General features: G+C 37.2%; 1 protein-coding gene and 1 non-coding gene across 2 annotated transcripts in view; one reads left to right on the forward strand and one right to left on the reverse strand.

Annotated features, from left to right (window-relative positions):
* The window catches only part of PMS1 (PMS1 homolog 1, mismatch repair system component), a 92,302-nt gene that overhangs the window by 49,709 nt on the left and 15,099 nt on the right, over nucleotides 1–27,494 (forward strand). Inside the window, 4 exon segments of the mRNA XM_011285424.3 lie at nucleotides 9,426–9,542; nucleotides 20,021–20,143; nucleotides 20,680–20,823; nucleotides 20,982–21,853. Of these exon segments, the coding sequence (XP_011283726.2) occupies nucleotides 9,426–9,542; nucleotides 20,021–20,143; nucleotides 20,680–20,823; nucleotides 20,982–21,853 (1,256 nt within the window).
* On the reverse strand, nucleotides 26,507–26,613 carry LOC111562020. Its single transcript, XR_002745081.1, has one exon. It is a non-coding gene; the product is annotated as a U6 spliceosomal RNA (small nuclear RNA).

Raw genomic sequence — 27,494 nt, forward strand, 5'->3', positions numbered from 1 at the left:
CATTTTCCCAACTAGATGTGTTTCTCCAGTGACTCTGCATTGCATGTAAGATAAACTATAAACTTGCTTCCATGGTATGATAGTTCATTCAGGATCTTGCTCCTTTCTGTCCAGCTTCCATCCCCAGCAAAGGCATATTCTCTATGCTTCCATGTGTTGCATGTGCCCTTCTATCTGTCAGCATTGCCCTTCCCATGATTTGTGGATGGCCAGCTCCTTTCAGGTCTCACTGCACATGCATTTGGCTCTGTGAAGTAGACCTAGGTTTCTTCTACACTGCCTCCTCTGTGTTTTGTAATAGCGGTTTTTATAATGCATTATAATTTTTATTTATTTTTATTTAATTTACATCAAAGTTAGTTAGCGTATGGTGCAATAATGATTTCAGGAGTGGAATGCAGTGATTCACCCCCTACGTATAACACCCATTGCTCATCCCAACAAGTGTCTTCTTCTATGCCTCTTGCCCACAACCCCTCCAGCAACCCTCAGTTCTCTGTATTTAAGAGTCTCTTATGTTTTGTCCCCCTCCCTGTTTTTATATCATTTTTGCTTCCCTTCTCCTGTGTTCATCTGTTTTGTATTTAAATTCCACATATGAGTGAAGTCATATGATACTTGTCTTTGACTAATTTCGCTTAGCATAATACCCTCTAGTTCCATCCACATAGTTGCAAATGGCAAGATTTCATTCTTTTTGATTGCCGAGTAATACTCCATTTTTAAAAAAAAATTTTTTTTAACGTTTATTTATTTTTGAGACAGAGAGAGACAGAGCATGAATGGGGGAGGATCAGAGAGAGAGGGAGACACAGAATCCGAAACAGGCTCCAGGCTCTGAGCGGTCAGCACAGAGCCCAACCCGGGGCTCGAACTCACGGACTGTGAGATCGTGACCTGAGCCGATGTCGGCCGCTTAACCGACGGAGCCACCCAGGCGCCCCTACTCCATTTTATACACATATACCACATCTTCTTTATCCAGTCATCTGTTGATGGACATTTGGGCTCATTCCATACTTTGGCTATTGTTGAGAGCACTGCTACAAACATTGGGGTGCATGTGTCCCTTCGAAACAGCACACCTTTATCCTTTGGATAAATACCTAGTAGTGTAATTGTTGGGTCGTTGGGTAGTTCTAGTTCTAATTTTTTGAGGAACCTCCATACTGTTTTCCAGAATGGCTGCATCACTTTGCATTCCCACCAGCAGTGCAAAAGAGATCATCTTTCTCTGCATCCTCACCAACATCTGTTGTTGCCAGAGTTGTTAACGTTAGCCATTCTGACAGGTGTGAGGTGGTATCTCATTGTGGTTTTGATTTGTATTTCCCAGATGATGAGTGATGTTGAGCATTTTTTTCATGTGTCTGTTAGCCATATGGATGTCTTATTTTGAACAGTGTCTGTTCATGTCTTTTGCCCATTTCTTCACTGAATTCTTTTTCAGGTGATGAGTTTGGTAAGTTCTTTATAGATTTTGGATACTAACCTTTTATCTGATATGTCATTTGCAAATATCTTCTCCCATTCCGTCAGTTGCCTTTTAGTTTTGCTGATTGTTTCTTTTGCTGTGCAGAAGCTTTTTATTTTGATGAGGTCCCAATAGTTCATTTTTGCTTTTGTTTCCCTTTCCTCCAGAGATGTGTTGAGTAAGAAGTTGCTGTGGCCAAAGTCAAAGAGGTTTTTGCCTGCTTTCTACTCGAGGATTTTGATGACTTCCTGTTTTATTTTTAGGTCTTTCATCCATTTTGAGTTTATTTTTGTGTGTGGTGTAAGAAAATGGTCCAGGTTCATTCTGCTTTTGGCTGTCCAGTTTTCCCAACACCATTTGCTGAAGAGACTGTCTTTATTCCATTGGGTATTCTTTCTGGCTTTGTCAAAGATTAGTTGGCCATATGTTTGTGGGTCCATTTCTGGGTTCTCTATTCTGTTCCATCGATCTGAGTGTCTGTTTCTGTGCCACTATATACTGTCTTGATGATTATAGCTTTGTAATACAGCTTGAAATCCAGAATTGTGATGCCTCCAGCTTTGGTTTTCTTTTTCAGGATTGCTTTGGCTATTCAGGGTCTTTTCTGGTCCCATACAAATTTTAGGATTGTTTGTTCTAGCTCTGTGAAGAATGCTGGTGTTGTTTTCATAGGGATGGCATTAAATATGTAGATTGCTTTGGGTGGTATTGACATTTTAACAATATTTGTTCTTCCAATCCATGAGCATGGAATATTTTTCCTTTGTGTGTGTGTGTGTGTGTGTGTGTGTGTGTGTGTGTGTGTGTGTGTGTCTTAAGTTTCTTTTATAAGCTTTCTATAGTTTTCAGTGCATAGATTTTTCACCTCTTTGGTTAGGTTTATTTGTAGGTATTTTATGAGTTTTGGTGCAATTGTAACTGGGATCAATTCTTTGAATTCTCTTTCTGTTGCTTCATTATTGGTGTATAGAAATGCAACTGATTTCTGTGCATTGATTTTATATCCTACAACTTTGCTGAATTCATGAATCAATTCTAGCTGGGTTTTTTGGTAGAATCTTTTGGGTTTTCTGTATAGAATATCATGTCATCTGCGAAGAGTGCAAGTTTGACTTCCTCCTTGGCAGTTTGGGTATCTTTTATTCCTTTGTGTTGTCTGATTGCTGAGGCTAAGACTTCCAATACTGTGTTGAATAGCAGTGGTATGAGTGGACATCCCTGTCATGTTCCTGACCTAAGGGGGAAGCTGTCAGTTTTTCCCCATTGAGGATGATATTAGCAGTGGGTCTCTCATATATGGCTTCTGTGATCTTGAGGTATGATCCTTCTATCCCTACCTTCTTGAGGGTTTTTTATCAAGAAAGGATGCTGTATTTTGTTGAATGTTTTCTCTGCATCTATTGAGAGGATCATGTGGTTCTTTCTCTTTATTTTATTAACACAATATATCACATTGATTTGCGGACATTAAACCAACCTTGCATCCCAGGTATAAGTCCCACTTGATTGTGGTGAATAATTTTTTTAATGTACTGTTGGATCTGGTTAGCTAGTATCTTGTTGAGAATTTTTGCATCCATGTTCATCAGGGAAATTGGTCTATAGTTCTCCTTTTTAGTGGGGTCCTTGTCTGGTTTTGGAATCAAGGTAATGCTGGCTTCATAGAATGAGTTTGAAGTTTTCCTTCCATTTCTATTTTCTGGAACAGCTTCAAAAGAATAGGTGTTAACTCTTCTTTAAATGTTTGGTAGAATTCCCCTGGAAAACCATCCAGCCCTGGATTTTTGTTTTTTGGGAGGTATTATGCATTATAATTATTTTAATATTTTGTTTTCCTTTTATATTTTAGCTTGTTGAGAGCCAGTTCCTTGTCCTTTCATCTTTGTATTCCCAGCTTTTAGCATGGAATCTGGTATGAAGTTAATGCTCAGTAAATATTTGCTGAAAAATTTAAAATCAGTTTCTCTAATTAATTGGGATAAGTATATATTATATGTAATGAAATTAAAGATTAGGAATGTTCTTGTGATTCTTCATCCCATGTTTCCTGGAGCAGTGACAGTTTTAAATAGTCCAGTGTATTGTCCTTTAAGTATAAATGTAGTTATCAAGACATAATTTTTTGTTTAGAAATATACACATTAAACCTATACCTCAGTTTTTAATTGTTTACTATTTTTTAATACTTAGATTTCATGTAGTTTGTATATTTTTTTCTAATTCAGATCACTTCCAAAGCAATACATAATAGTGAGATGTTGAAATTTAGGATGGAACAATACCTCATTCTGTCATTTTGCTGTGCACTTTGGGCCTAATTACTGCACATCTATATTTATATGTATATTAATGAATGAAAATTATTGGAAATTTAGAAATCCTTAGGTATAAGGCTCTGTTATAATAAGATTAAGGTTGGTACTGACAGCTGTAGTCTGAAAAATACTGTGATATTAGGATTATAGGATAGTAGTTCCCTATCTTTTTGGATTTCATTATTCTGGTATGTGTTCTTTTTTGGGGGGGACCCCAATTATTTACCTTTAAGTGAATAGATTAAAAATAATTTTGGTTTGAGAATACATTAATACCCTCAAGTTAATTAGACAGTAGATAGTTATCACATAGCCATGGAGGGTAATTATACATGAAAATGCATTTCTCTTTAAGAATTCCCAATTAGGGTCTGGCATTGGCTCTAGCTTATTACTGTTTTTAACTAGAGAGGGGAGGGATGTTAGCAAAGTAAAAACAGTGAGTTTGTAGCCATAAAAGTTGGGTATAAATCATGGTTCCATGACCTGCTATCTAAGTTTCTTTGGGTAAATCAGTCAGTATCAGCTTCAGTTTCCTCATTTACATAATGAGATAATAATACCTACATGAAATAGTTGTGAAAATTAACAGTAGTTTCTATGATAGTAGTGCCAAGTAAGTTTTTCCTAAATCATAACTCCTGTTGAATTAGTATTAATGAAACCCTAGGAATAAGTTTTTCCTGTTAAATATCAGGTAGTTTGTCTTGTTAAGTACTACCTGTGTTTTCCCAAGCAGGTTTGTCTTTAAGATTCTAAAAACAGTGCTTTACAGATGATAAACATCAACATGCAGAGTCAGTGCTAATTGTTATGTCCAGAAGAGCACTTTCCTTCATTACTATCCCCTAACCTGCCAGTTAGAGGACAACATGAATCTATTTACTTCACCTTTCATTTTAGTATATATAATATTGTTAGTACTTAAAACTGCCTGTGTAAATTCCTGGTCATGTTAAGGAGCTTGTTTGGCCAGTCAGAAGGTCTCTCTTTTGGTCAAGTCAAAACCTCTCTTTCTCTGTCTCTCTCTCTCTCTCTCTCTCTCTCTCTCTCTCTCTCTCTCTCTCTCTCTCTCTCAAGCCTTCTCTGCAATCAGATATTTAAATCGATGTGTTTTCACTCACAACCAGTAACTTTTCTACATTACAGGGAAAAAAAAAATAGAACAAAGAGGAACTTATCAACCTCCAGTCATTGAATCTATAAACCTACCTGTGTGTGTACCCATTCTTCTTCATTGCTTCTGATTCAAGTGTATCATATTAAGACTCACCCTTGATCCACACTTGCCTCGATTATTCCTCTGCTTTCAGTTTATAGCCAAACTGTCTAAGTGTTTATTTATTTTGATAGAGAATGAGAGAGAGTGTATGCATGAGTGGGGGGGGGGGGGGGGGAGAGCAGAGGCAGAGAGAGAGAGAGAGAGAGAGAGAGACAGAGAATCCCAACAGGCTCCACGCTGTTAGTGCAGAGCCTGACATGGGACTCAGTCTCTGGAGCTGTAAGATCGTGACCTGAGCTGAAATCAAGAGGTGGACACTTAACCAGCTGAGCCACCCAGAAACCCCTACAGCCAAACTTTCTGAAATACTATCTAGGTTCATCTCTTTTTTTTTAATATCCTCACTTTAATCACTATCCAGCCATGGACATTTGGCTTTATTTACTCTCCTTTCCTAGAACTGATTGCTAAATCCTGTGGCCACATCTTTGCATACTCTTGACATTGGACTCTTGACATTGGTCAAATATGACTACTTCTTAAAAATTTTTCTTGTTCTGTGTACCATACTGTTTGGTAGCTCTTCCTGCCTTTGTGGCCACTCCTTTTCAGTCTGTTTTTCCTCTGCAGGTCCCTTGGATGTTAATGTTTTCTCCTAGCCCCTTTACACATTTTTCTGAGGATTTAGGAAGTGCCATGTAAATATTTGTTGAGTGAACAACTTATGACTGTATTGATGCTCTCCAAAGATTTGACTATAATTGGATCTTGTTAACTGAAGAAATTGCAGTATATCATACCTGATGGTGCACTTCACAGTCAAACTTTGGTCAGTCTCTCGGGACCATGATTCTTTTAAACTACCCTACTACATATTTGCAGTGGAAAAAATCTGGGCTCGTTATTCAGCTTTTATGTCTGTGAGGTTCACTTAGCTTTTTGTAAGTGTTCTGTATATAAAAGGTAATTACAAAGATAATTTTATTTTATTTCATTTTTTAATATGAAATTTATTGTCAGATTGGTTTCCATACAACACCCAGTGCTCATTCCAACAGGTGCCCTCCTCAGTGCCCATCACCCACTTTCCCCTCCCTCCCATCAAACCTCAGTTTATTCTCAGTTTTTAAGAGTCTCTTATGGTTTGCCTCCATCCCTCGCTAACTTTTTTTTTCCCCTTCCCCTCCCCCATGGTCTTCTGTTAAGTTTCTCAGGATCCACATAACAGTGAAAACATGGTATCTATCTTTCTCTGTATGACTTATTTCACTTAGCATAATACTCTCCAGTTCCATCCACGTTGCTACAAAAGGCCATATTTCATTCTTTCTCATTGCCAAATAGTATTCCATTGTATATATAAACCACAACTTCTTTATCCATTCATCAGTTGACATTTAGGCTCTTCCCATAATTTGGCTATTGTTGAAAGTGCTGCTATAAACATTGGGGTACAATTGCCCCTATGCATCAGCACTCCTGTATGCCTTGGGTAAATTTCTAGCAGTATTATTGCTGGGTCACAGAGTAGATCTATTTTTAATTTTTTGAGGAACCTCCACACTGTTTTCCAGAGTGGCTGCACCAATTTGCATTCCCACCAACAGTGCAAGAAGGTTCCCATTTCTCCACATCCTCACCAACATCTATAGTCTCCTGATTTGTTCATTTTAGCCACTTTAACTGACATGAGGTGGTATCTCAATGTGGTTTTGATTTGTATTTCCCTGATGAGGAGTGACATTGAGCATCTGTTCTTGTGCCTGTTGGCCATCCGGATGTCTTCTTTAGAGAAGTGTCTATTCATGTTTTCTGCCCATTTCTTCACTGGATTATTTGGTTTTGGGGTGTGGAGTTTGGTGAGCTCTTTATAGATTTTAGATACTAGCCCTTTGTCCGATATGTCATTTGCAAATATCTTTTCCCATTCCATTGGTTGCCTTTTAGTTTTGTTGGTTGTTTCCTTTGCTGTGCAGAAGCTTTTTATTTTCATGAGGTCCCAATAGTTCATTTTTGGTATTAAGTCCCTTGCCTTTGGAGATGTTTCAAGTAAGAAATTGCCGCGGCTGAGGTCAGAGAGGTTTTTTCCTGCTTTCTCCTCTAGGGTTTTGATGGTTTCCTGTCTCACATTCAGGTCCTTTATCCATTTTGAGTTTATTTTGGTGTAAGAAAGTGATCTAGTTTCATCCTTCTGCATGTTGCTGTCCAGTTCTCCCAGCACCATTTGTTAAAGAGATTGTCTTTTTTCCATTGGATATTCTTTCCTGCTTTGTCAAAGATTAGTTGTCCATACTTTTGTGGATTCATTTCTGGAGTCTCTGTTCTATTCCATTGGTCTATGTGTCTATTTTTGTGCCAGTACCATGCTGTCTTGATGATTACAGCTTTGTGGTAGAGGCTAAAGCCTGGGATTGTGATACCTCCCGCTTTGGTGGTCTTCTTCAATATTACTTTGGCTATTCGGGGTCTTTTGTGGTTCCATACAAATTTTAGGACTGCTTGGGGCGCCTGGGTGGCTCAGTCGGTTAAGCGTCCGACTTCAGCTCAGGTCACGATCTCACGGTCCGTGAGTTCGAGCCCCGCGTCAGGTTCTGGGCTGATGGCTCAGAGCCTGGAGCCTGCTTCCGATTCTGTGTCTCCCTCTCTCTCTGACCCTTCCCCGTTCATGCTCTGTCTCGCTCTGTCTCTCTCTGTCTCAAAAATAAATAAATGTTAAAAAAAAAAATTTAGGACTGCTTGTTCTAGCCTCGAGAAGAATGCTGGTGCAATTTTGATAGGGATTGCATTGAACGTGTAGATTGCTTTGGGTAGTATTGACATTTTAACAATATTATTCTTCCAATCCATGAGCACAGACTGTTTTTCCATTTCTTTGTATCTTCTTCAGTTTTCTTCATAAGCTTTCTATAGTTTTCAGCATACAGATCTTTTACCTCTTTGGTTAGGTTTATTCTCGGGTAGTTTATGCTTCTTGGTGCAATTGTGAATGGGATCAGTTTCTTTATTTGTCTTTCTGTTGCTTCATTATTAGTGTATAAGAATGCAACTGATTTCTGTACATTAATTTTGTATCCTGCGACTTTGCTGAATTCATGTATCAGTTCTAGCAGACTTTTGGTGGAGTCTGTCAGGTTTTCCATGTATAATATCATGTCACCTGCAAAAACTGAAAGCTTGACTTCATCTTTGCCAAATTTGATGCCTTTGATTTCATTTTGTTGTCTGATTGCTGATGCTGGAATTTCCAACACTACATTCAACAACAGCGGTGAGAGTGGACATCCCTGTCATGTTCCTGATCTCAGGGGAGAAGTTCTCAGTTTTTCCCCATTGAGGATGATATTAGCTGTGGGCTTTTCATTAGAAAGGGAAGGAAAACTTCCAGGCTTATTTTATGAAGCCAGCATTAGTTTGATTCCCAAACCAGACAGAGACCCAGCAAAAAGAGAACTATAGGCCAATATCCCTGATGAATATGGATGCAAAAATTCTCAACAAGATGCTAGCAAATCAAATTCAACAGCATATAAAAAAATTATTCACCGTGATCAAGTGGGATTCATTCCTGGGCTGCAGGGCTAGTTCAGTATTTGCAAATCAACCAGTGTGATACATCACATTAATACAAGAAAAGATAAGAACCATATGATCCTGTCAATCGATGCAGAAAAAGCATTTGACAAAATTCAGCATCCTTTCTTAATAAAAAACCCTGGAGAAAGTCAGGATAGAAGTAACATAGAAAGATAATTTTATTTTATTTTTTTTTAATTAAAAAAAAATTTTTTTTTAACATTTATTCTTGAGACAGAGACAGAGCGTGAACAGGGGAGGGGCAGAGAGAGAGGGAGACCCAGAATCTGAAACAGCCACCCGGCTCTGAGCTGTCAGCACAGAGCCCGACGTGGGGCTCAAACCCACAAACTGTGAGATCATGACCTGAGCTGAAGTTGGACGCTTAACCGACTGAGCCACCCAGGCGCCCCAAAGATAATTTTAAAGAGCATGCATTATCTCAAATTTTTATATAAGTTTATTTACAGAAATCATTTAGCTTAACAATTTAAATGTATTTTGAATTATATATTCTAAAGTTTAGGATTAGGTACTGGCCTTTGTGTTTGCCTACATTGTATATTTTCATCTTTCAACAATTCTGGGAGATAAATATTGTTAGTCATCTTGTAGAGAGAACACCGAGGTTAGGGGAAGTTAAATAGATTTTATGCTGTAACATACAGTTACTAAAATTCAGAACCAGAGTTCTGACTGACTGTATAGCCCATGCTTCTCTTCTAAATGATATTGAAAATACAAGCTGGGGATGAATGCTAAATACAGAAATAAATGGTGTAGTACTTGAGTTTAGTAAATCTAAATTGTATTCAAAGTTATCTGTGTCTTTTGTCCTTAGGCGGTTATTTGGCAGAAAACTAGAGTATCTGATCATAAGACGGCTCTCATGTCTGTTCTGGGGACTGCTGTTATGGGCAACATGGAATCCTTTCAGTACCACTGTGAAGAATCTCAGGTACACAACAAAGTGTTCTTTAATAATTCTGGTTTAACAATGAAACTCAATTATTTTTCTTCTGGGGAGTTGAGGTGGCAATAAGTTCTTGTAACATTTTACTTAAATATATGTATAGGTAAAAAAAGAACATAACATTTACAGCTTATATTTAACCCTCTCTCCCTATCCCTACTCCTGTTTTTATCTTTGTATTTATTTTTAATTTTAAGCATTGTGGTTACATTATTTTTTTTAAAATGATTTTCAATTGAGTATCTTATCTGTTTTCAGTATTAAAGAAGAGTTGAGTTCTCTTACCTTTGTTTTCCCTTTCCTATTCTAAATAGATTCTGCATCTTTCTTTTCTTGATCTCTAGCTTCAGACAGTGCTTCTTGAGTTCCTATAATGTTAGATGAGGTTACGAACACTCCAACTCTTACTTGCTCTTCCCTCTCTCAATTGTGTCCACTCTACTTTTATGTTGTCAAGCAATTTGTTTTCTTTTATAACCATTTTTAAGTTTTCAATCTTTTGTTTGAAAATTGATTCTAAAAGTTGAAAACTTATATGGAGTATATTACTATGGCTACAAATAATTTACATTGTAAAGCCTAGTATTGTGTCTAGGATCACATTTCTTAAGAATCCACGTTATGTATCCATGCCATACAAATGAGACTATTTCTATTGTCCCAATTAAATAGAATATCCTTTCTTGTCCTATTTATTGCTCAAAATGTCATGTTTTTCTTTGCTTTATCTGTGAACTCTTATATAGTTTCTTGCTTTTTCTGGAGTTTCTAAGATCTGGGTTTTTTCCCTTTTTTAAGTGAAGAAACTTTTCTTCGTCTTGTCAGCAATAAAAGCCAGCACTTTTACTTACTCCAACTATAGCTAGAGTTCCATTTTTTTTTTTTTTAATAATTAGATTTAGAACCCAATTTCTTATTTGGACTGATCGCATATCAGGCATTCTGCACAGATCTTATCCTGGAATGGAATTTTTTTTCATAGGAGTACTAGTTGTTTCCACTATTTCTTATATCCCATGCCTTTTTCTTTCTTAGTCTTTGTTATCATTTTTCTCATATACATCTTTAGTTAACTTCCACAGAAAGGGGATATGAGAGGTAGACTTTTATATACAAGAATGACTTTATTTTGTACTTCTCTTGATAGTCTGGTAGAGGCAGAATTCTAGGTTGAAAATAAGGTTTTTTTTTGTTTTTTTTCCAATATATGAAGTTTATTGTCAAATTGGTTTCCATAACACCCAGTGTTCATCCCAAAAGGTGCCCTCCTCAATACCCATCACCCACCCTCCCCTCCCTCCCACCCCCCATCAACCCTCAGTTTGTTCTCAGTTTTTAAGAGTCTCTTATGCTTTGGCTCTCTTCCACTCTAACCTCTTTTTTTTTTTTTTTCTTCCCCTCCCCCATGGGTTTCTGTTAAGTTTCTCAGGATCCACATAAGAGTGAAACCATATGGTATCTGTCTTTCTCTGTATGGCTTATTTCACTTAGCATAACACTCTCCAGTTCCATCCATGTTGCTACAAAGGGCCATATTTCATTCTTTCTCATTGCCACGTAGTACTCCATTGTGTATATAAACCACAATTTCTTTATCCATTCATCAGTTGATGGACATTTAGGCTCTTTCCATAATTTGGCTATTGTTGAAAGTGCTGCTATAAACACTGGGGTACAATTGCCCCTATGCATCAGCACTCCTGTATCCCTTGGGTAAATTCCTAGCAGTGCTATTGCTGGGTCATAGGGTAGGTCTGTTTTTAATTTTTTGAGGAACCTCCACACTGTTTTCCAGAGTGGCTGCACCAATTTGCATTCCCACCAACAGTGCAAGAGGGTTCCCATTTCTCCACATCCTCTCCAGCATCTATAGTCTCCTGATATGTTCATTTTAGCCACTCTGACTGGCGTGAGGTGATATCTGAGTGTGGTTTTGATTTGTATTTCCCTGATGAGGAGCGACGTTGAGCATCTTTTCATGTGCCTGTTGGCCATCCGGATGTCTTCTTTAGAGAAGTGTCTATTCATGTTTTCTGCCCATTTCTTCACTGGGTTATTTGTTTTTTGGGTGTGGAGTTTGGTGAGCTCTTTATAGATTTTGGATACTAGCCCTTTGTCCGATATGTCATTTGCAAATATCTTTTCCCATTCCATTGGTTGCCTTTTAGTTTTGTTGGTTGTTTCTTTTGCTGTGCAGAAGCTTTTTATTTTCACAAGGTCCCAGTAGTTCATTTTTGCTTTTAATTCCCTTGCCTTTGGGGATGTTTCAAGTAAGAGATTGCTACGGCTGAGGTCAGAGAGGTCTTTTCCTGCTTTCTCCTCTAGGGTTTTGATGGTTTCCTGTCTCACATTCAGGTCCTTTATCCATTTTGAGTTTATTTTTGTGAATGGTGTGAGAAAGCGGTCTAGTTTCAATCTTCTGCATGTTGCTGTCCAGTTCTCCCAGCCCCATTTGTTAAAGAGTCTGTCTTTTTTCCATTGGATATTCTTTCCTGCTTTGTCAAAGATGAGTTGGCCATACGTTTGTGGGTCTAGTTCTGGGGTTTCTATTCTATTCCATTGGTCTATGTGTCTGTTTTTGTGCCAATACCATGCTGTCTTGTTGATTACAGCTTTGTGGTAGAGGCTAAAGTCTGGGATTGTGATGCCTCCTGCTTTGGTCTTCTTCAAAATTCCTTTGGCTATTCGGGGCCTTTTGTGGTTCCATATGAATTTTAGGATTGCTTGTTCTAGTTTCGAGAAGAATGCTGTTGCAATTTTGATTGGGATTGCATTGAATGTGTAGATAGCTTTGGGTGGTATTGACATTTTGACAATATTTATTCTTCCAATCCATGAGCAGGGAATGTCTTTCCATTTCTTTAAATCTTCTTCAATTTCCTTCATAAGCTTTCTATAGTTTTCAGCCTACAGATCTTTTACATCTTTGGTTAGATTTATTCCTAGGTATTTTATGCTTCTTGGTGCAATTGTGAATGGATCAGTTTCTTTCTTTTTTTTTTTTTTTAATTTTTTTTTTTAACTTTTTTTTAATTTATTTTTGAGACAGAGAGAGAGCATGAACAGGGGAGGGGCAGAGAGAGAGGGAGACACAGAATCTGAAGCAGGCTCCAGGCTCTGAGCCATCAGCCCAGAGCCCGACGCGGGGCTCGAACTCACGGACCGCAATATCGTGACCTGAGCTGAATTCGGACGCTTAACCGACTGAGCCACTCAGGCGCCCCGGGATCAATTTCTTTGTCTTTCTGTTGCTTCATTATTAGTGTATAAGAATGCAACTGATTTCTGTACATTGATTTTGTATCCTGCAACTTTGCTAAATTCATGTATCAGTTCTAGCAGAGAAAATAAGTTTAAAGGCATTTAATGTCTTTGACCATTCACTGTGGCTGATGGGAAGATGTATGCATTCCAATTCTTTCTTTCTAGCTGATCTGTATTTTTTTTTTCTGGACGTTTTTTAGGATCTTTGTGTTCAGTTTTTTAAGCATGTCTATAGATGTGTCTTTTATTACTCATTTGCTTTTTATGCTGAACACTTGGTTTGAGACTTCTTGAGTCTGAATAGTCATATATCTTTTTCAGCTCTGGGTTATATACTTCTATCTGTCATAACTTTGATAATTTTTCTCTTTTTTTTGAGAGACAGAGCATGAGTGGGGGAGGGGCAGAGAGAGAGAGGGAGACACAGAATCCGAAGCCGGCTCCAGGCTCTGAGCTCTCAGCACAGAGCCTGACACGGGGCTCAAACCACAAACTGTGAGATTGTGACCTGACCCGAAGTCAGACGCTGAACCGAATGAGCCACCCAGGCACCTTGATAATTTTTCTCTTTTAATTAAACTCCTTATTATTGATTTAGGACTTCCTCTTATTTTTCTCTTACTATTTTTCTCAGGTTTTCATCTTTTTTCTGTAAGTTTTTGGAGATGTCTGACCCTCTTTTGCCCCTTCTGAATATTTTGAAACCTTTATGTTTAATTTCCAAGAGCATTTTTAAATTTACCGCTTTTTCACAACTTCTTACTGTTTTGTGGATACACAATCTTGAATCTTTAGAGATGCTAAGTTTTGTTTCTATTTTAAAGTTGTTTCTTAAACTATCTATTGGTTAGGAGGTCAATTTTGCTTTGCTTTTCAGGTCTTTTACCTCCAAGCCATCTTTTTGTGTGAATAAGAAATCTAATTGGGAACTCAGTGTTTGTGGCTAGACTTATTGACTATTAGGCTTTACTTGACTATTAATTAATCAAGATCCTGTTCCTGTTCCCAGACTCTGGGGGAGTCACAAATACCATCATGGGGTGGGGGCTTAGCACACTGCACTCATACTCACTGTTCTAGTTCTCAGGAAATTCATTTCATTTCTTTCCCTTCCCTGCCCCCTCCATTCCCTTTCTTCTTCTTTTTCTTTTTTTTTTTTTTTTTTTTTTTGCTTTCTAGCACAAAATTAGATCAATTGTCCTTATTCAGTCTCTTTATAGAAGAGTCTATAATTATTCTTATTCAGTTTATTTACAGAAGAGTCTATAAAATAGAATCTGTTTTTGCTGCTCTGTTGACCTTAAACCTGAAGGCTGTCTGTTGTGCTGGGCAGTTGGTTTCTCTGTTCTATTCTTTCTTTTTTCATAATTTGTTGAAATCTCTTTTCTACTACTAGTTCTTCTCTTTTTCTTGCAGTATTGAGTTCTTAATTATTATCATTTTATTAGCCTTAGGTGGGAGTTTATACTCAGTTAATGTTCTCTGCCTGAAGAACAATTCAGGCCATCCTTACTGGCCAGCTATAGTACCTGGAGCATGGCCATGATCTGACATGTGTCCTGTTTTTCAGAGCTCCCTTAATAGTTGTTCAGTGGTTTCAATATAACCTAGTGCCACCTTAGTCTGGTTATGGTGGCTGACTTGGGATAGTAAAGGTACTGTCTTGGGCTAGTAAATTCCCCTGTGTTCCTCGTGGCTTCGTGGGACTTTGTTGTTGACACTGGTAACCCAGGAAGCTTATGACAGGAGATCCAGACTCCAGGTCTTTGGTATTGTGCTCTAGAGATTCTAGCTGCCATAGTTTGGTCTGAAGACCAGCAGCATTGGCGTTACTTGTATGCTTGTTAGAAGTGAAGGATCTCTGTCCTCGTCCCAGAATACTGAATCAGGATATGCATTTTAACAAGGTTCCCAGGTGCACATTCAAGTATGAAAAACAGATTTAGACCTTGGTCAGTTATGATTTCATGTGTGATTGGAACTATCCCATTAGTTTTGCAATTGAGAATTTTTTCCCCTGATCTGTATTGAGATGTGTTGCCATATCTGTGCTTGCCCATTGTTTTTTTTAATTTTCTCTTTTTTTTAATTCTCTCTCTTTTTTTTTTTTTTTTTAATTTTTTTTTCAACGTTTTTATTTATTTTTGGGACAGAGAGAGACAGAGCATGAACGGGGGAGGGGCAGAGAGAGAGGGAGACACAGAATCGGAAACAGGCTCCAGGCTCCGAGCCATCAGCCCAGAGCCCGACGCGGGGCTCGAACTCACAGACCGCGAGATCGTGACCTGGCTGAAGTCGGACGCTTAACCGACTGCGCCACCCAGGCGCCCCTCTTTTTTTTTTTTAAAGTTTATTTATTCTTGAGAGATAGAGAGAGACAGAGCATGAGCAGGGGAGGGGCAGAGTGAGAGGAGGAGACACAGAATCCGAAGTAAGCCCCAGGCTCTGAGCTGTCAGCACAGAGTCCGACGCCGGGCTCGAACCCACGAACCGTGAGATCATGACCTGAGCCAAAGTCAGACGCTTAACTGACTGAGCCACCCAGGCGCCCCTTAATTTTCGCTTGAGATAGAATTGTGTGAGGACTGCTGGTAATCCATCTTGGATATCAAAACTTTTGCTACACCTTCATGTGATTATTCTTGCATGGAGGAATAGGGTAATTTAGAAAGCATGTGTTGCTGAATCGTTCCAGTTCCATGAGTTGTCAGAATAATAACCTTTTAAGTGTGTCTCTAGTGAGTGATCATCTAACCAAATCCCTGTTCTATTTGTGTACTGCGTATTTAAATAGGTGATATATTTATGTTGCCAGTAGCCACCCATCACCACTCCATGCTTCCTGGGCTTGTAAGGAGGGTTGTCCTATATCAGAGTTTCTTTGACCTCTTCTCATTCCTGCCCAAAAGCAATCTTAAGTTGCTTGTCAACTGCTAATAGTTGTCCCCCCTCACCTCACTTCTATCCCATTACATACCTTCAAGTTGTGACACTTGCCACCAAGGCCCCTTCACTGTACTGGGATGGCAAACACATTGGTCATTGGGAACCATGGGTATAGAGAATCTTTATATATCTCTTCCTACAATGTTGAAGGTCCGTTTCTTAACTACAGCCACTCCATGTTGTACAGTCTCTTAATTATGGGTGGTGATCCCAGCTATACTGCTGCTGTGGTAGCATTTATTAGGAGTTTCCCAGTGTGGCTTTGTTGGCTTAAGGGAGCTCCTAAAGCTTTATTTTGTTTCATGTTTGTTTTTTGGCATCTGTCTTCTCTGGATATTTTTTATCTCTGCATTATTCCATGCCAAGTTCTTGGTGAATTCCTCAGTGCTGTCTGATTTTTATTCCCAAATCTGTGTATTTCCAGGATTTAGAATTTATTCATTTTCCTCTTCTCTTTTAAACTTAATTATAACTGTGGGGTTCCTGGGTGGCTCAGTCGGTTGAGCATCTGACTTCGGCTCAGGTCATGATCTCGAGTCTGTGAGTTCGAGCCCCACATTGGGATCTGTGCTGACAGCTCAGAGCCTGGACCCTGCTTCGGATTCTGTGTCTCCCTTTCTCTTTGACACTCCCGCTGCTTGCGCTCTATCTCTCTCTGTCTTTCAAAAATGAGGGGCGCCTGGGTGGCGCATCGGTTAAGTGTCCGACTTCAGCCAGGTCACGATCTCGCGGTCCGTGAGTTCGAGCCCCGCGTCGGGCTCTGGGCTGATGGCTCGGAGCCTGGAGCCTGTTTCTGATTCTGTGTCTCCCTCTCTCTCTGCCCCTCCCCCGTTCATGCTCTGTCTCTCTCTGTCCCAAAAATAAATAAACGTTGAAAAAAAAATTAAAAAAAAAAGAATAAGTATTTTTAAAAATTAAAAAAAAAAGACTTGAGCTGAGATCAAAAGTTGGACGCTTTTGATACCTGAATGGTACCCCTGCTTTTTCTTCACTCTTAAAAGTATGGTACACATACTAACTTCAAAGTTCTTTTCATATTGCTGTACTGTTTCTACTTTCATGGGAGAATGTTCTTTCATTCTCTGCTGTTTTATATGCTTTGAAATTTTAATTTGCACAGTCATCATTAATGTAAGTTTATTGTTTTTGTTATTTTGTTTTTACCCACTCGACCTTCTCCCTCCCTGTGGTTTGGCAGATACCACCAACCTCCAGGCCCCATTTTAAAACTAGGTAGTTCATGTCTTTCATCCTGCCAAGATTTTTCAGACCTCTTTTCCTAGCTGACTTGGCTTAGCTTTATTTTTGATTTTGGAGTTATCCATGCTCTTTCCTATAATCCTTGCAAGCAGCTCCACAAACCGTGGTCACAGTATTTTTAAGCATTTTTGAAGGGGTGAAAGGGAGGTGTCTCAGCAGCCCATTTCATATGGAAAGACTGATTTTGATCTCTTGCCTTGTATGTATTTTCTGTCCCTGTTTCCACATCATAATTTAAATTCTAACTGGCATAAATGGTTTCTTTTTTAAATTGAGATATAGTTGACATATAACGTTATATTAGTTTCAAGTGTACAACAAAATATGTATGTATTACAAAATGATCACCACAGTAAGTCTAGTTACATCCATTACTACACATAGTTACAAAAATTTTTTTTTTTCTGACAGCTGGTTTGTGATCCTAGAGCACATAGGGCTTTTGATTTCAGCCATCACTTTCTGTTATGGTTTGCATCCATAACATCTTTGTATTTGTCTTTTAAATGGTTCAGTCTTTTGAAATTTTTGTATAAGTTGATTTTGTCTATCACTGCTATATATTTGCAGTTGTGATGGGGTGGGGAGAAGGGAGTTCCTTCATGAACTTATTCCAGTGTTCTGAGCAGAAGTACTTAAATTATTACTTTAGAAATAGAACTCCCTGGTGTTCTTGAGGCTTACTGAAAGAGGAGACTACTGTTAGGACACCAGTCAGGGTTACTTGAACAGAATCAGAGTAGAGGAAAGGAGATAGGTTTGACAGATTGGATAGGTGGCAGGGCTCATTATCATGCTAAGGGAATATAGGAAAAACCAGTTGTGCAGCAGGACAGCAATGGGGTGAAGTATTTTATCAAGTTTTGAATGTGGTGAGATTGAGAAGATTTTTGTGATAGCTAGTTAAAAATAGAAGGCATTTGGGGGTGAAAGAAATACAGGCTGCACATCTTTATCTTAGTATCGCTGGTGTATCTATATAGATGTGAATGATATTACTTGGAGAGTAGAGACCAAGAAAAAAGGCTCTGATGATAGAACTCAGGACCATCATCATTTATAGGTGGTAAGCAAAGGGAAAGAAATCAGCAAACCAGACTAAGAGGAAGTGTTGGGGGGAAGCAGAAAGATGAAAAGAGAAGGCTGAAGCAGAGTGATGCTTCCCAAATTAAAGAATTATGGTGTCAAGATCTGCAGAGAGTCAAAAAGTTGACTGAGTGTCCATTGGAGATGTAGTAGTAGCCAGATTATAGGAGGTTGGAGATGAGGGTAAAGAGGGAGAGGTCTACAGTTGAAGAGTAATCAGGGGAGAAGTATTTATGTTTTGCTTTTCTTTTTCTTTTTTTTTTTTTTTTTGCTTTCTAGGTTGAGGAATATTTAGGCAGAGAGTCCTGTATAGTCAAATTTTTTATTTGGTTGCACTGATTTGGTCTAACAGTCATTCTTTTTCCATAAACTACCATGATTTTCATTTTTAGAGCACTTTAAGACAACTCTTTGATTTTACTTTTTTGTATAACTTAAATAATAGTTCTTAAGGTTATCCTAAGCCATTTTTAAAGCTCAGTATTTGGTAATAATAATAATTATTCAGTGGACAACTAAGATGGTATAAAAAGAAAACAGTAATATCACCAGTTTTTTCTTCATTTTATTTTTTATTCTTACCTATTTGGGGAAGGTTTTTTTGTTTTAAGTCCACAAACCCAGTAAGTCTTTCAGAGACTAAACAGGTGCTTTCTGATGCTCAGCAGGTACTTAAAGAAGGGTCTCAAGTTACCTGGTATATGATACAACCATTTATAAATGCTGTGAAGTTTTACAGTTAATTAAGTAGTATTTTGTAATGGATTATCCAGCTTTATTAATTTATTTTTTAAATTGGCACAGTTTGGCACTGTGACAGTAATGCACTTAGTGTTCTAAAATTGGTAATGCAGCTCCTTAAACACTTACTTCCAAGGGTAGGGATAGCCATAGACTTAGATGGCAGCCTACTCACTATGTTAGTGAAGAGCCTTGTGGTTTCTGCTTACCTAAAAATAGCATCTCCACTGACAGTCTCACTTTCCTAAACCTAAGCTGAAATTTTACTATTAGTGGGTTTTTTTTAAACAGGTTAATATAAATACATCTGTTTCTAGTTGTTCCATATAAGAGACTATAGGGCTTGTATTTTAAATAACTTGACCAAGGTCCCGTAGTTAGTAGTGGAGCTGGGATTTAAATCATGTCAGTCTGGCTCTATCCTGTATTCTTAACAATTCTCTATATTATCTTTAAAGGTAAAAAGTAGGAGCATTTTCCTTGCCTTCTATCTCCTCAATCTCTCCCTTTTCTCTGGTATTTTTTTTCTAGGATCCTTCATCATTTTCTGTCTCCTCTTCATACGTTTGTAAAATAGAGAAAGCATAAAAATAATTGGTTTGATTGTAGATAGGTTCTCTAAACAAGAATGGAAATAAAGTATTGCAATCAGTGGCAAAGAGTAAAAGACGGTTTTTAATTGAGAAATGAAAACTCAGATTGACTTCACAGCCCACTCAGAATAAAGATATAAACCATTCACTTCTCTACATGAAGATCTGGCTAAAAAGGACAAACAGCTAAAAGAAAGTCACAATATGAAGACTTTTTAAATGTTAAAAGAAATTTTTAAAAGTCTAAAGAAGATAGGGTTCAACAGAGATCAGTATTTATGCTGTATGTCTGTGACAGTAAGGCATATGCTCATTCATGAAGCTTTTATGAATGCTAATTTTTCCTTAAAATAGAGTTGTAGAGAGACTGAGAACATCAATGTAATATATGCTTCAGTATTTCATTTAAGGTTAATGTTCAAGGCATGGTTATCAGCAAGTATATAACTCTTGAGACCATAAGATGAAAATCCATTTTGTTTTTTTATAACTCTTGTATATAGCCAGACCCCTGGAACCACAGTCATTGTTGACAATGCACATTAATTCTGTAATTATTTATTATAATTGCAGATTTATCTAAGTGGATTTCTTCCAAAGCAAGATGCAGACCACTCTTTTACAAGTCTTTCAACCCCAGAAAGGAGTTTTATCTTTATAAACAGTCGACCAATACATCAAAAAGACATATTAAAGGTAATCTATTTTGGGAAAAAAATATTGCTTGGATCAGAAATGAAAACTAGCTCTGTCATTTGTCAGCTTATTATGAGGACTACTTCTAAGGATTTGCTCTAAAATATAAGGAAAAGAAAAAGAGATACAGTAATATTTTTTAAGCATTGAGCTAGGTGTCTTACATAGGACTTCACAACAATTCTGTGATGAACTGTTATCCTCATTTATAGTGAAGAAACTGAAATGTTAGTGACTTTCTTAGCCCACTGTAGCCAGGAAGTAACAGAGTTTGGATTTGAAGCCTGGATTTTGATAACATCCATGACACTATGATCTTTTAACCATGAGGCCAGTTACATTGAATATTTGTACTTCCTAATGAATATACTTGTATTTCATGCAAGTTCAAGGGCTCTAAACGAGTATTACCATTTAGATACTGCTTTTCCTAACAAGAAGTTACATCCACTCAGTTTCTCAGCTGACTATACTTCTTTTGGTTGTATTTAAGGATGGCAATACTATCCTTATATACATGGTATTTTTATTTCTAGCTAATCCGACATTATTACAATCTGAAGTGCCTAAAGGAATCCACTCGTTTGTATCCCATTTTCTTTCTGAAAATTGATGTTCCTACAGCTGATGTGGATGTAAATTTAACACCAGATAAAAGTCAAGTATTATTACAGAATAAGGTAATTTTGGATAATTTTTTAAAATTTATGTTATATAATCTTATGCAGCTCTAACCATTTTCATGTGTGAGAGTTTTTATGTATTTTTAAATATTTTAAATCTAGCTTATTTATTATTTTTGTAATTTTCTGTAACATTTGTTAATTTATATTTTTAGGAATCTGTTTTAATTGCTCTTGAAAATCTGATGACGACTTGTTACGGATCACTACCTGGTACAAATGAAAATAATAAAACAGATGTTTCCTCAGCTGACATGGTTGTTAGTAATACAACAGAAACAGATGTGCTTTTTAATAAGATGGAATCATCTGGAAATAATTATCCAAATGTTGATACTTCAGCCATTCCTTTCCAAAATGATGTGCATAATGATAAATCTGGGAAAAACACTAATTATTGTTTAAGTCATCAGCTACATGTTGATGACCATTATGATGATCATTTTAATAGTGAAAATTCTAACATTGATAAGAACACTAGAAATACATTTCAGGAGATCCCAGTGAATAATTTATCATGTGAGGATGCTCAGAAGGAATGTAGTGAAACTTGTTTTGTAGATTCTATTAAGCACACCCAATCAGAAAATGGCAATAAAAGCAATAGAGATGAGAGTGGGAAAAATAAGGAAGCAGCAGGTCCTGAGAAGTCTTTGGAAATCTGTGCAGATGACTGGAGCAAGGGAAATACACTTAAAAATTCAATGGGAGAAAACATTGAACCCGTGAAAATTTTAGTGCCTCAAGAAAGTTCACCGTGTAAATTAAGTAATAATACTTCTCCAAGCCCTGAACAAAAGAATCTCAGTGAAGGTTCCTGTAACAAAAAATCAAATGTGGTAGACAACAAATCTGGACAGCTTACAGCTTATGACTTAATTAGCAATCGAGTAATCAAGAAACCCATGTCAGCAAGTGCCCTTTTTGTTCAAGATCATCGTGCTCAGTTTCTCACAGAAAAGCTGGAGGATGCAACAGTACAAATTGAAGAACTGTGGAAGACATTGAGTGAAGAGGAAAAACTGAAGTAAGTTTCCAGAGCTTGCATGTGACCTGATGCTGAGATATTTCCATTCTATATGACTCACTGGGTTAAAAAAAAAAAAAATTAAACTTCTTATTTATGGAAAAGCAGAATGGAAAATACCTTTTGGTTTGGCTAGAGTACCAATTTTGGCATCACTTTTTTTAATTTAGAGGTTTTTAGTTTTTTGTTTTGTTTTTTGTTTTTGGTACAAGCCTTAACTACTGTCTTATTATTGAAATTTGAAGTTCAAGGTTTTCCATTCTTCTTAATTTAAAACTACTATTTTCTTCTGTTTCTTATTTTATGTTAAACAATCTTTCTATGACAGGATTTTCTCTTTTTAAAGCTTACGCATTAAAACAGCTATAGCAGTGGCGGTTTTAAGAAATATCTTGACCATTCCCCTTTTTAAATTGGTCTTCAAAATATGTAACACAGTATAAAAATTACAATATTTTTGCAGATTCGGTTTAGTGGAGTTAATGCTATCCCTCTTCAGTATAACTCAAGGATTCCTTCTAAAATCTTTTACTTATTCGTTGGCAACTAATAAACTGTGGTGAGGTTTTTTGGTAGGTAAATAGGTGGTTTGATCTGTCTTTGATTAAAATAACTACATATTACGTGCCATCTTTAGATCAGATGATCTAAATAAATATCATAAAATAATATGATGAGTGTTTATAGTTGACTGAGGGCACTTACTATAAATACAAAGTACTATGTCTTAAGTGATCTAGCCCACCAGAAAATGAAAGAGTGGAATTATACTTCCAATTATGTATTCTTATTTGGGGCATATCAATATTACATGAAACATCTGGAAAACAATTTAAATGCAACTTACCATTTAGATTGACAAATTACGTGGATACTAGATCAGTTTTTTGTTTTGTTTTTTTACTTTTTCATTAACTTATTCAGTCTTACACACCCTCAATTTAAAAGAATAATGATTAACACCAGTAGGCAAAGCCTCCATAAATTAGCTTCTCTCTTTACTTTTTATTTATTTTTTCTTTCTTTTTTGGTGGGGATGGTTGTATTTTTTCTTTTCCCAGACATACACAAAAATAGACTAAGCAGACAATGAACCCATACCTTGTTTCACGAACCATCATCTCGTGGTCAGTTTCGTTTCATCTGTACCTCTATGCACTTCACTTTTCCTTTTTACCATTATTATTCTGAAGCACATCCTAGGATAGTATCATATATTTCATAAACATTTTAGCATGTATAATAAGATACTCTTATTTTAAATATAGCCCTACTACACTCATAATAATTTTTACAACAAGAATTGCTTAATATCCCCAAATATTCAGTGTTTGGATTTCTGATTACTTCATAAATATCACATTTTTAAGTTTGTTTATTTAAATCAGGCTGCAAATAAGGTTCACACATTGTGATTGTCTTTAGTTTTATCTAAGTGATACAGGCATTTTAAAGATCAGTGCATTTAACTTTAGTACAGCAGGCCCACAAAAGTTGAATTGCATTGACCAGCAGAGAGATGATGAATTGAGTATTATCTGAGAATAGGGAAAAAAGGCATAGATGCTTCCCTTTCCTGGAAGGTAGTGACAGTATAACAGCTTAGAATAGCCATTCCCTTACAACCCAACAGCAGGTATTGTTCCTGTTGACTTTTGGGGAGTGTGTGTCAGCATTGTTTCTTTTTGTAGGCCTCAAGGTAGAAGATTATGGTTAATAGAACTCATCTAAAAATATGTTTATCATCAGACAGTATTCTGGAATCCAGAATCTTCTCTGTCTTACTGCCATCAGGTAGACAAAAGAGGCAGTGTTGGTCAAGAGCAGACCTCTGGAACTACACCAGGTTTTAATTTGAGTTTCTCTGCTGACTTTTTCTAAAAATGTGTGGGCAGTATCTCTTGGGTTGTTGGAAGGGTTAAATAAGATTTTGTGTGTTATAAGAAAAATGGCACATAGTAAATAATTGTTCATGATCTTACTCAGTTTTTAACCTGTGAACAGAAAACTTGTTACTGACATTATTTCTCACTTGCTTAATCAAGATTAATTTGGAGGCCAGTAATAGAAGAAAATACAGGTATTTTGGAATCAGAGAGCTACATTGTGTCACAAAATGTTGTGTTAGAATCTTCCAGGGCCAGGGGTTTTGGGACCATGAGGGCTGTGTCCAAAATTATGATTAGTGAGAAAGTAGAGCAAAAATGAGATCACACTCAGCAATCACAGTAACTACCACTTTTTTGTAGTATTTACTTTGGAATTCTTTCCGTGATCCTAAATTCTGTAAGAAGTGCTAAGGGATATCAGAGTAGACTCCTCTTCTATGGATAAGAGACTTCTATGGACTTTCCATCTATCCTCCCTTCATTTTTTGTCCTATTCCTTCTGTTTCTTTCCCTTCTTCTTCTCTTCCTCCTTTCCCTTCCCTTCTTTTTCTTATTGTTTCTTTCCCTTACTTCTTCCTTCTCTTCCTCCTTTCCCTTCCTTTTCCCTTCTCCTTTTCTTCTTCCTCCTTCCCTTCCTGTCTTCAGTTAGAGTATTTATTAAAGACATTCTGCATACAAGGACCTATGTACTCTAGCTAATCATTTCAGATACAGTGATAAATAAAATATACATGATGCAGTATAGTGAGGAAGACACAAACAGTAATCATAGAAGACAATGAGTTTTAAAATAAACACAAGGAGTTATGAAAATACTTAGCAGTTGGGCTTAATGTCATCTATGAGACAGGAAATGAATGATTCCCTGAATAGAAATTAATCAGAAAGGTGTAGGGAATTTTCTAGATAAAATGGTACATAAGGCTCAGAAGCTAGAAGGAAAATAGTGTTATTGAGGAAATAAAAGATGCCACTTTGACAAGAACAGAATATGAGAGAGTATAGTAAAGTAAGTGGAGGGAAGGCAGGCCAGATTATGGAAGGTTCTGTAAGCCATAACACAGAGTTTGAATAAGGTCTAGGATCAGGGTTTTTCTGCTGAGAGCGTAGGACAGACTTTGGAGTAGGGGTACTTCATTTTTTAGTTCTTCCTTTCTGGATATATTTTCCTTTGCTTTCTTTTCCTTTCTTCTCCTTTCATTTCTAAATATGGATTAGAAACCATATTTAGACCATGTGCCCTGTCACCGGGGTTTCAGTCAATTGATGTTAATTTGAACTTTTCATTTGTAGTAGCTATGAACATATTTTTACCTAAAATAAAAAATAATAATATTTAGTTGGAGTATTGAAAATGATATACATAATTACAGGTAACCTGTAGTTACAAAAACATTTGAATTGATTACTGGTCAAATCAGAATTAATATTTTCCATTCAGGTTACTGAATCCCTTAATGACATTAAGTCAAAGGTAGCAGCTGTTTTTACTTAAATTTACTTAATATTCCTTTGGACATAGCTTTTTATATTTCCCAAGGAACTAATTAAATTGACTTCTTGAGTAAATCACAAGATTAGTACCATATGTGAAAATTTGCACATTATAATTAATTACAAATGGTGACCTTCATCTTGAACTCATTTTTCACTGTAAGGGAAAAATCTTGAATTTGAATATCCAAGAGCTAAAAATACTTATTTTTATAGTACCTATTGAAAATAAACTGTCAAAAATTGTGTGTATTGTATAGCTAATCCAGAACTTCAGATTCTAAGTAGAAGTAGGAAAAAATTAGGTACAAAATTTTATGAGTATAGCCTGGTAAGTAACCAGAGATAATTTTTTTTTAATCTAGTTTACAGCGAAATAAGGTCTTTCTTAACTTCCTATCCAGCTAACATTCCTGCATTTAACAAACATGTACTGAGTACAAACTACACAATATGTTGTAGTCTCTTATCTCTTAGTCTAATCTTTAACATTTAATATAGTTCTCCCAAGAATATCATTACTTGCTAACACGTATCTAAATTTCTCCTTTAAAATGTTTCATGTAGGGGCGCCTGGGTGGCGCAGTCGGTTGGGCGTCCGACTTCAGCCAGGTCACGATCTCGCGGTCCGTGAGTTCGAGCCCCGCGTCGGGCTCTGGGCTGATGGCTCAGAGCCTGGAGCCTGTTTCCGATTCTGTGTCTCCCTCTCTCTCTGTCCCTCCCCCGTTCATGCTCTGTCTCTCTCTGTCCCAAAAATAAATAAACGTTGAAAAAAAAAATTTTTTTTAAAAAATAAAATGTTTCATGTATATTACCTACAATAGAACTTAGCCAGTTTCTTAAGAGTTACTTAAGATTAGAAATAATAAAATTTTTTTAGTAAAGTTGCTTAAATAATTACCAACCAGTCATGTTCCCCCATTCATTATAAGATGTATTTCTTGATAGACAATGATAGCAAACATTTGTAATCCTTTACTGTGGTGCCACGCATTACTCTGTAAGTACTCGACACATTGTAACTCATTTTATTGCTCACATCAAAACTGTAAAGTAGATGTAGGTTAATTATATATTACAGGCAATTATCCTGAGGCACAGAAAAATTAAATAATTTGCATAGGTTTACAGAGCTACCAAGTGGCAGAACCAGACCAGAGAGTCTGTCTGCAGGGTCTGTGCTCTTGACTGTTACACTTTGCTGGACACCAAAGTTCAGTTCCGGTCTGGGTGTGCATTAGAATCACGCATGGAGCCTTTTTTTTTTTTTTTAAATATGGAATGCTTCACGAATTTGCATGTCATCCTTGCGCAGGGGCCATGCTAATCTTCTCTGTATCGTTCCAATTTTAGTATATGTGCTGCTGAAGCGAGCACCCATGGAGCCTTTTTTTTTTTTTTTAATTTTTTTTTTCAACGTTTTATTTTATTTTTTTTTCCAACGTTTATTTATTTTTCAGACAGAGAGAGACAGAGCACGAACGGGGGAGGGGCAGAGAGAGAGGGAGACACAGAATCGGAAACAGGCTCCAGGCTCTGAGCCATCAGCCCAGAGCCTGACGCGGGGCTCGAACTCACGGACCGCGAGATCGTGACCTGGCTGAAGTCGGACGCTTAACCGACTGCGCCACCCAGGCGCCCCCAACGTTTTATTTTATTTTTGAGACAGAGAGAAACAGAGCATGAACGGGGGAGGGGCAGAAAGAGAGGGAGACATAGAATCGGAAGCAGGCTCCAGGCTCTGAGCCATCAGCCCAGAGCCTGACGCGGGGCTCGAACTCACGGACTGTGAGATCATGACCTGGCTGAAGTCGGACGCTTAACCGACTGTGCCACCCAGGCGCCCCCCATGGAGCCTTTTAAAAACAGTGCTGTTCAACCTCAACCTAGGCCTAGACAATTAGAAAATCTGAGAGTAGGACTCCGGCATCTGGTTTTTTTAGGAAAGGGTTATATAATCACAATGTTAGACTACCTTTGATTTGCTCTAGAAGTTTCATTTTATTCCTGCTATCATTAACCACCCCCCCCCCGCCAAAAAAAGATCTCTAGACATTTTACCCAGTATAATTTTAAAATATTCATTATCTTGTACCTTTGAAATGAACTAAATTAAATGGTTTGGATGTGTTGAGTTTATTTGAATTTATTTTTTCACTGATGACTCTAAAATGAGAAACAAATACCAACTGAAAAAATTAATATTTAAGCATGAATCATTATAAATTTAATCATAAAATTTTTATTTTGCATGCTAT

This window comes from Felis catus, chromosome C1, assembly GCF_018350175.1.
Source record: "Felis catus isolate Fca126 chromosome C1, F.catus_Fca126_mat1.0, whole genome shotgun sequence".
In the NCBI taxonomy this organism is placed as follows: Eukaryota; Metazoa; Chordata; class Mammalia; order Carnivora; family Felidae; genus Felis; species Felis catus.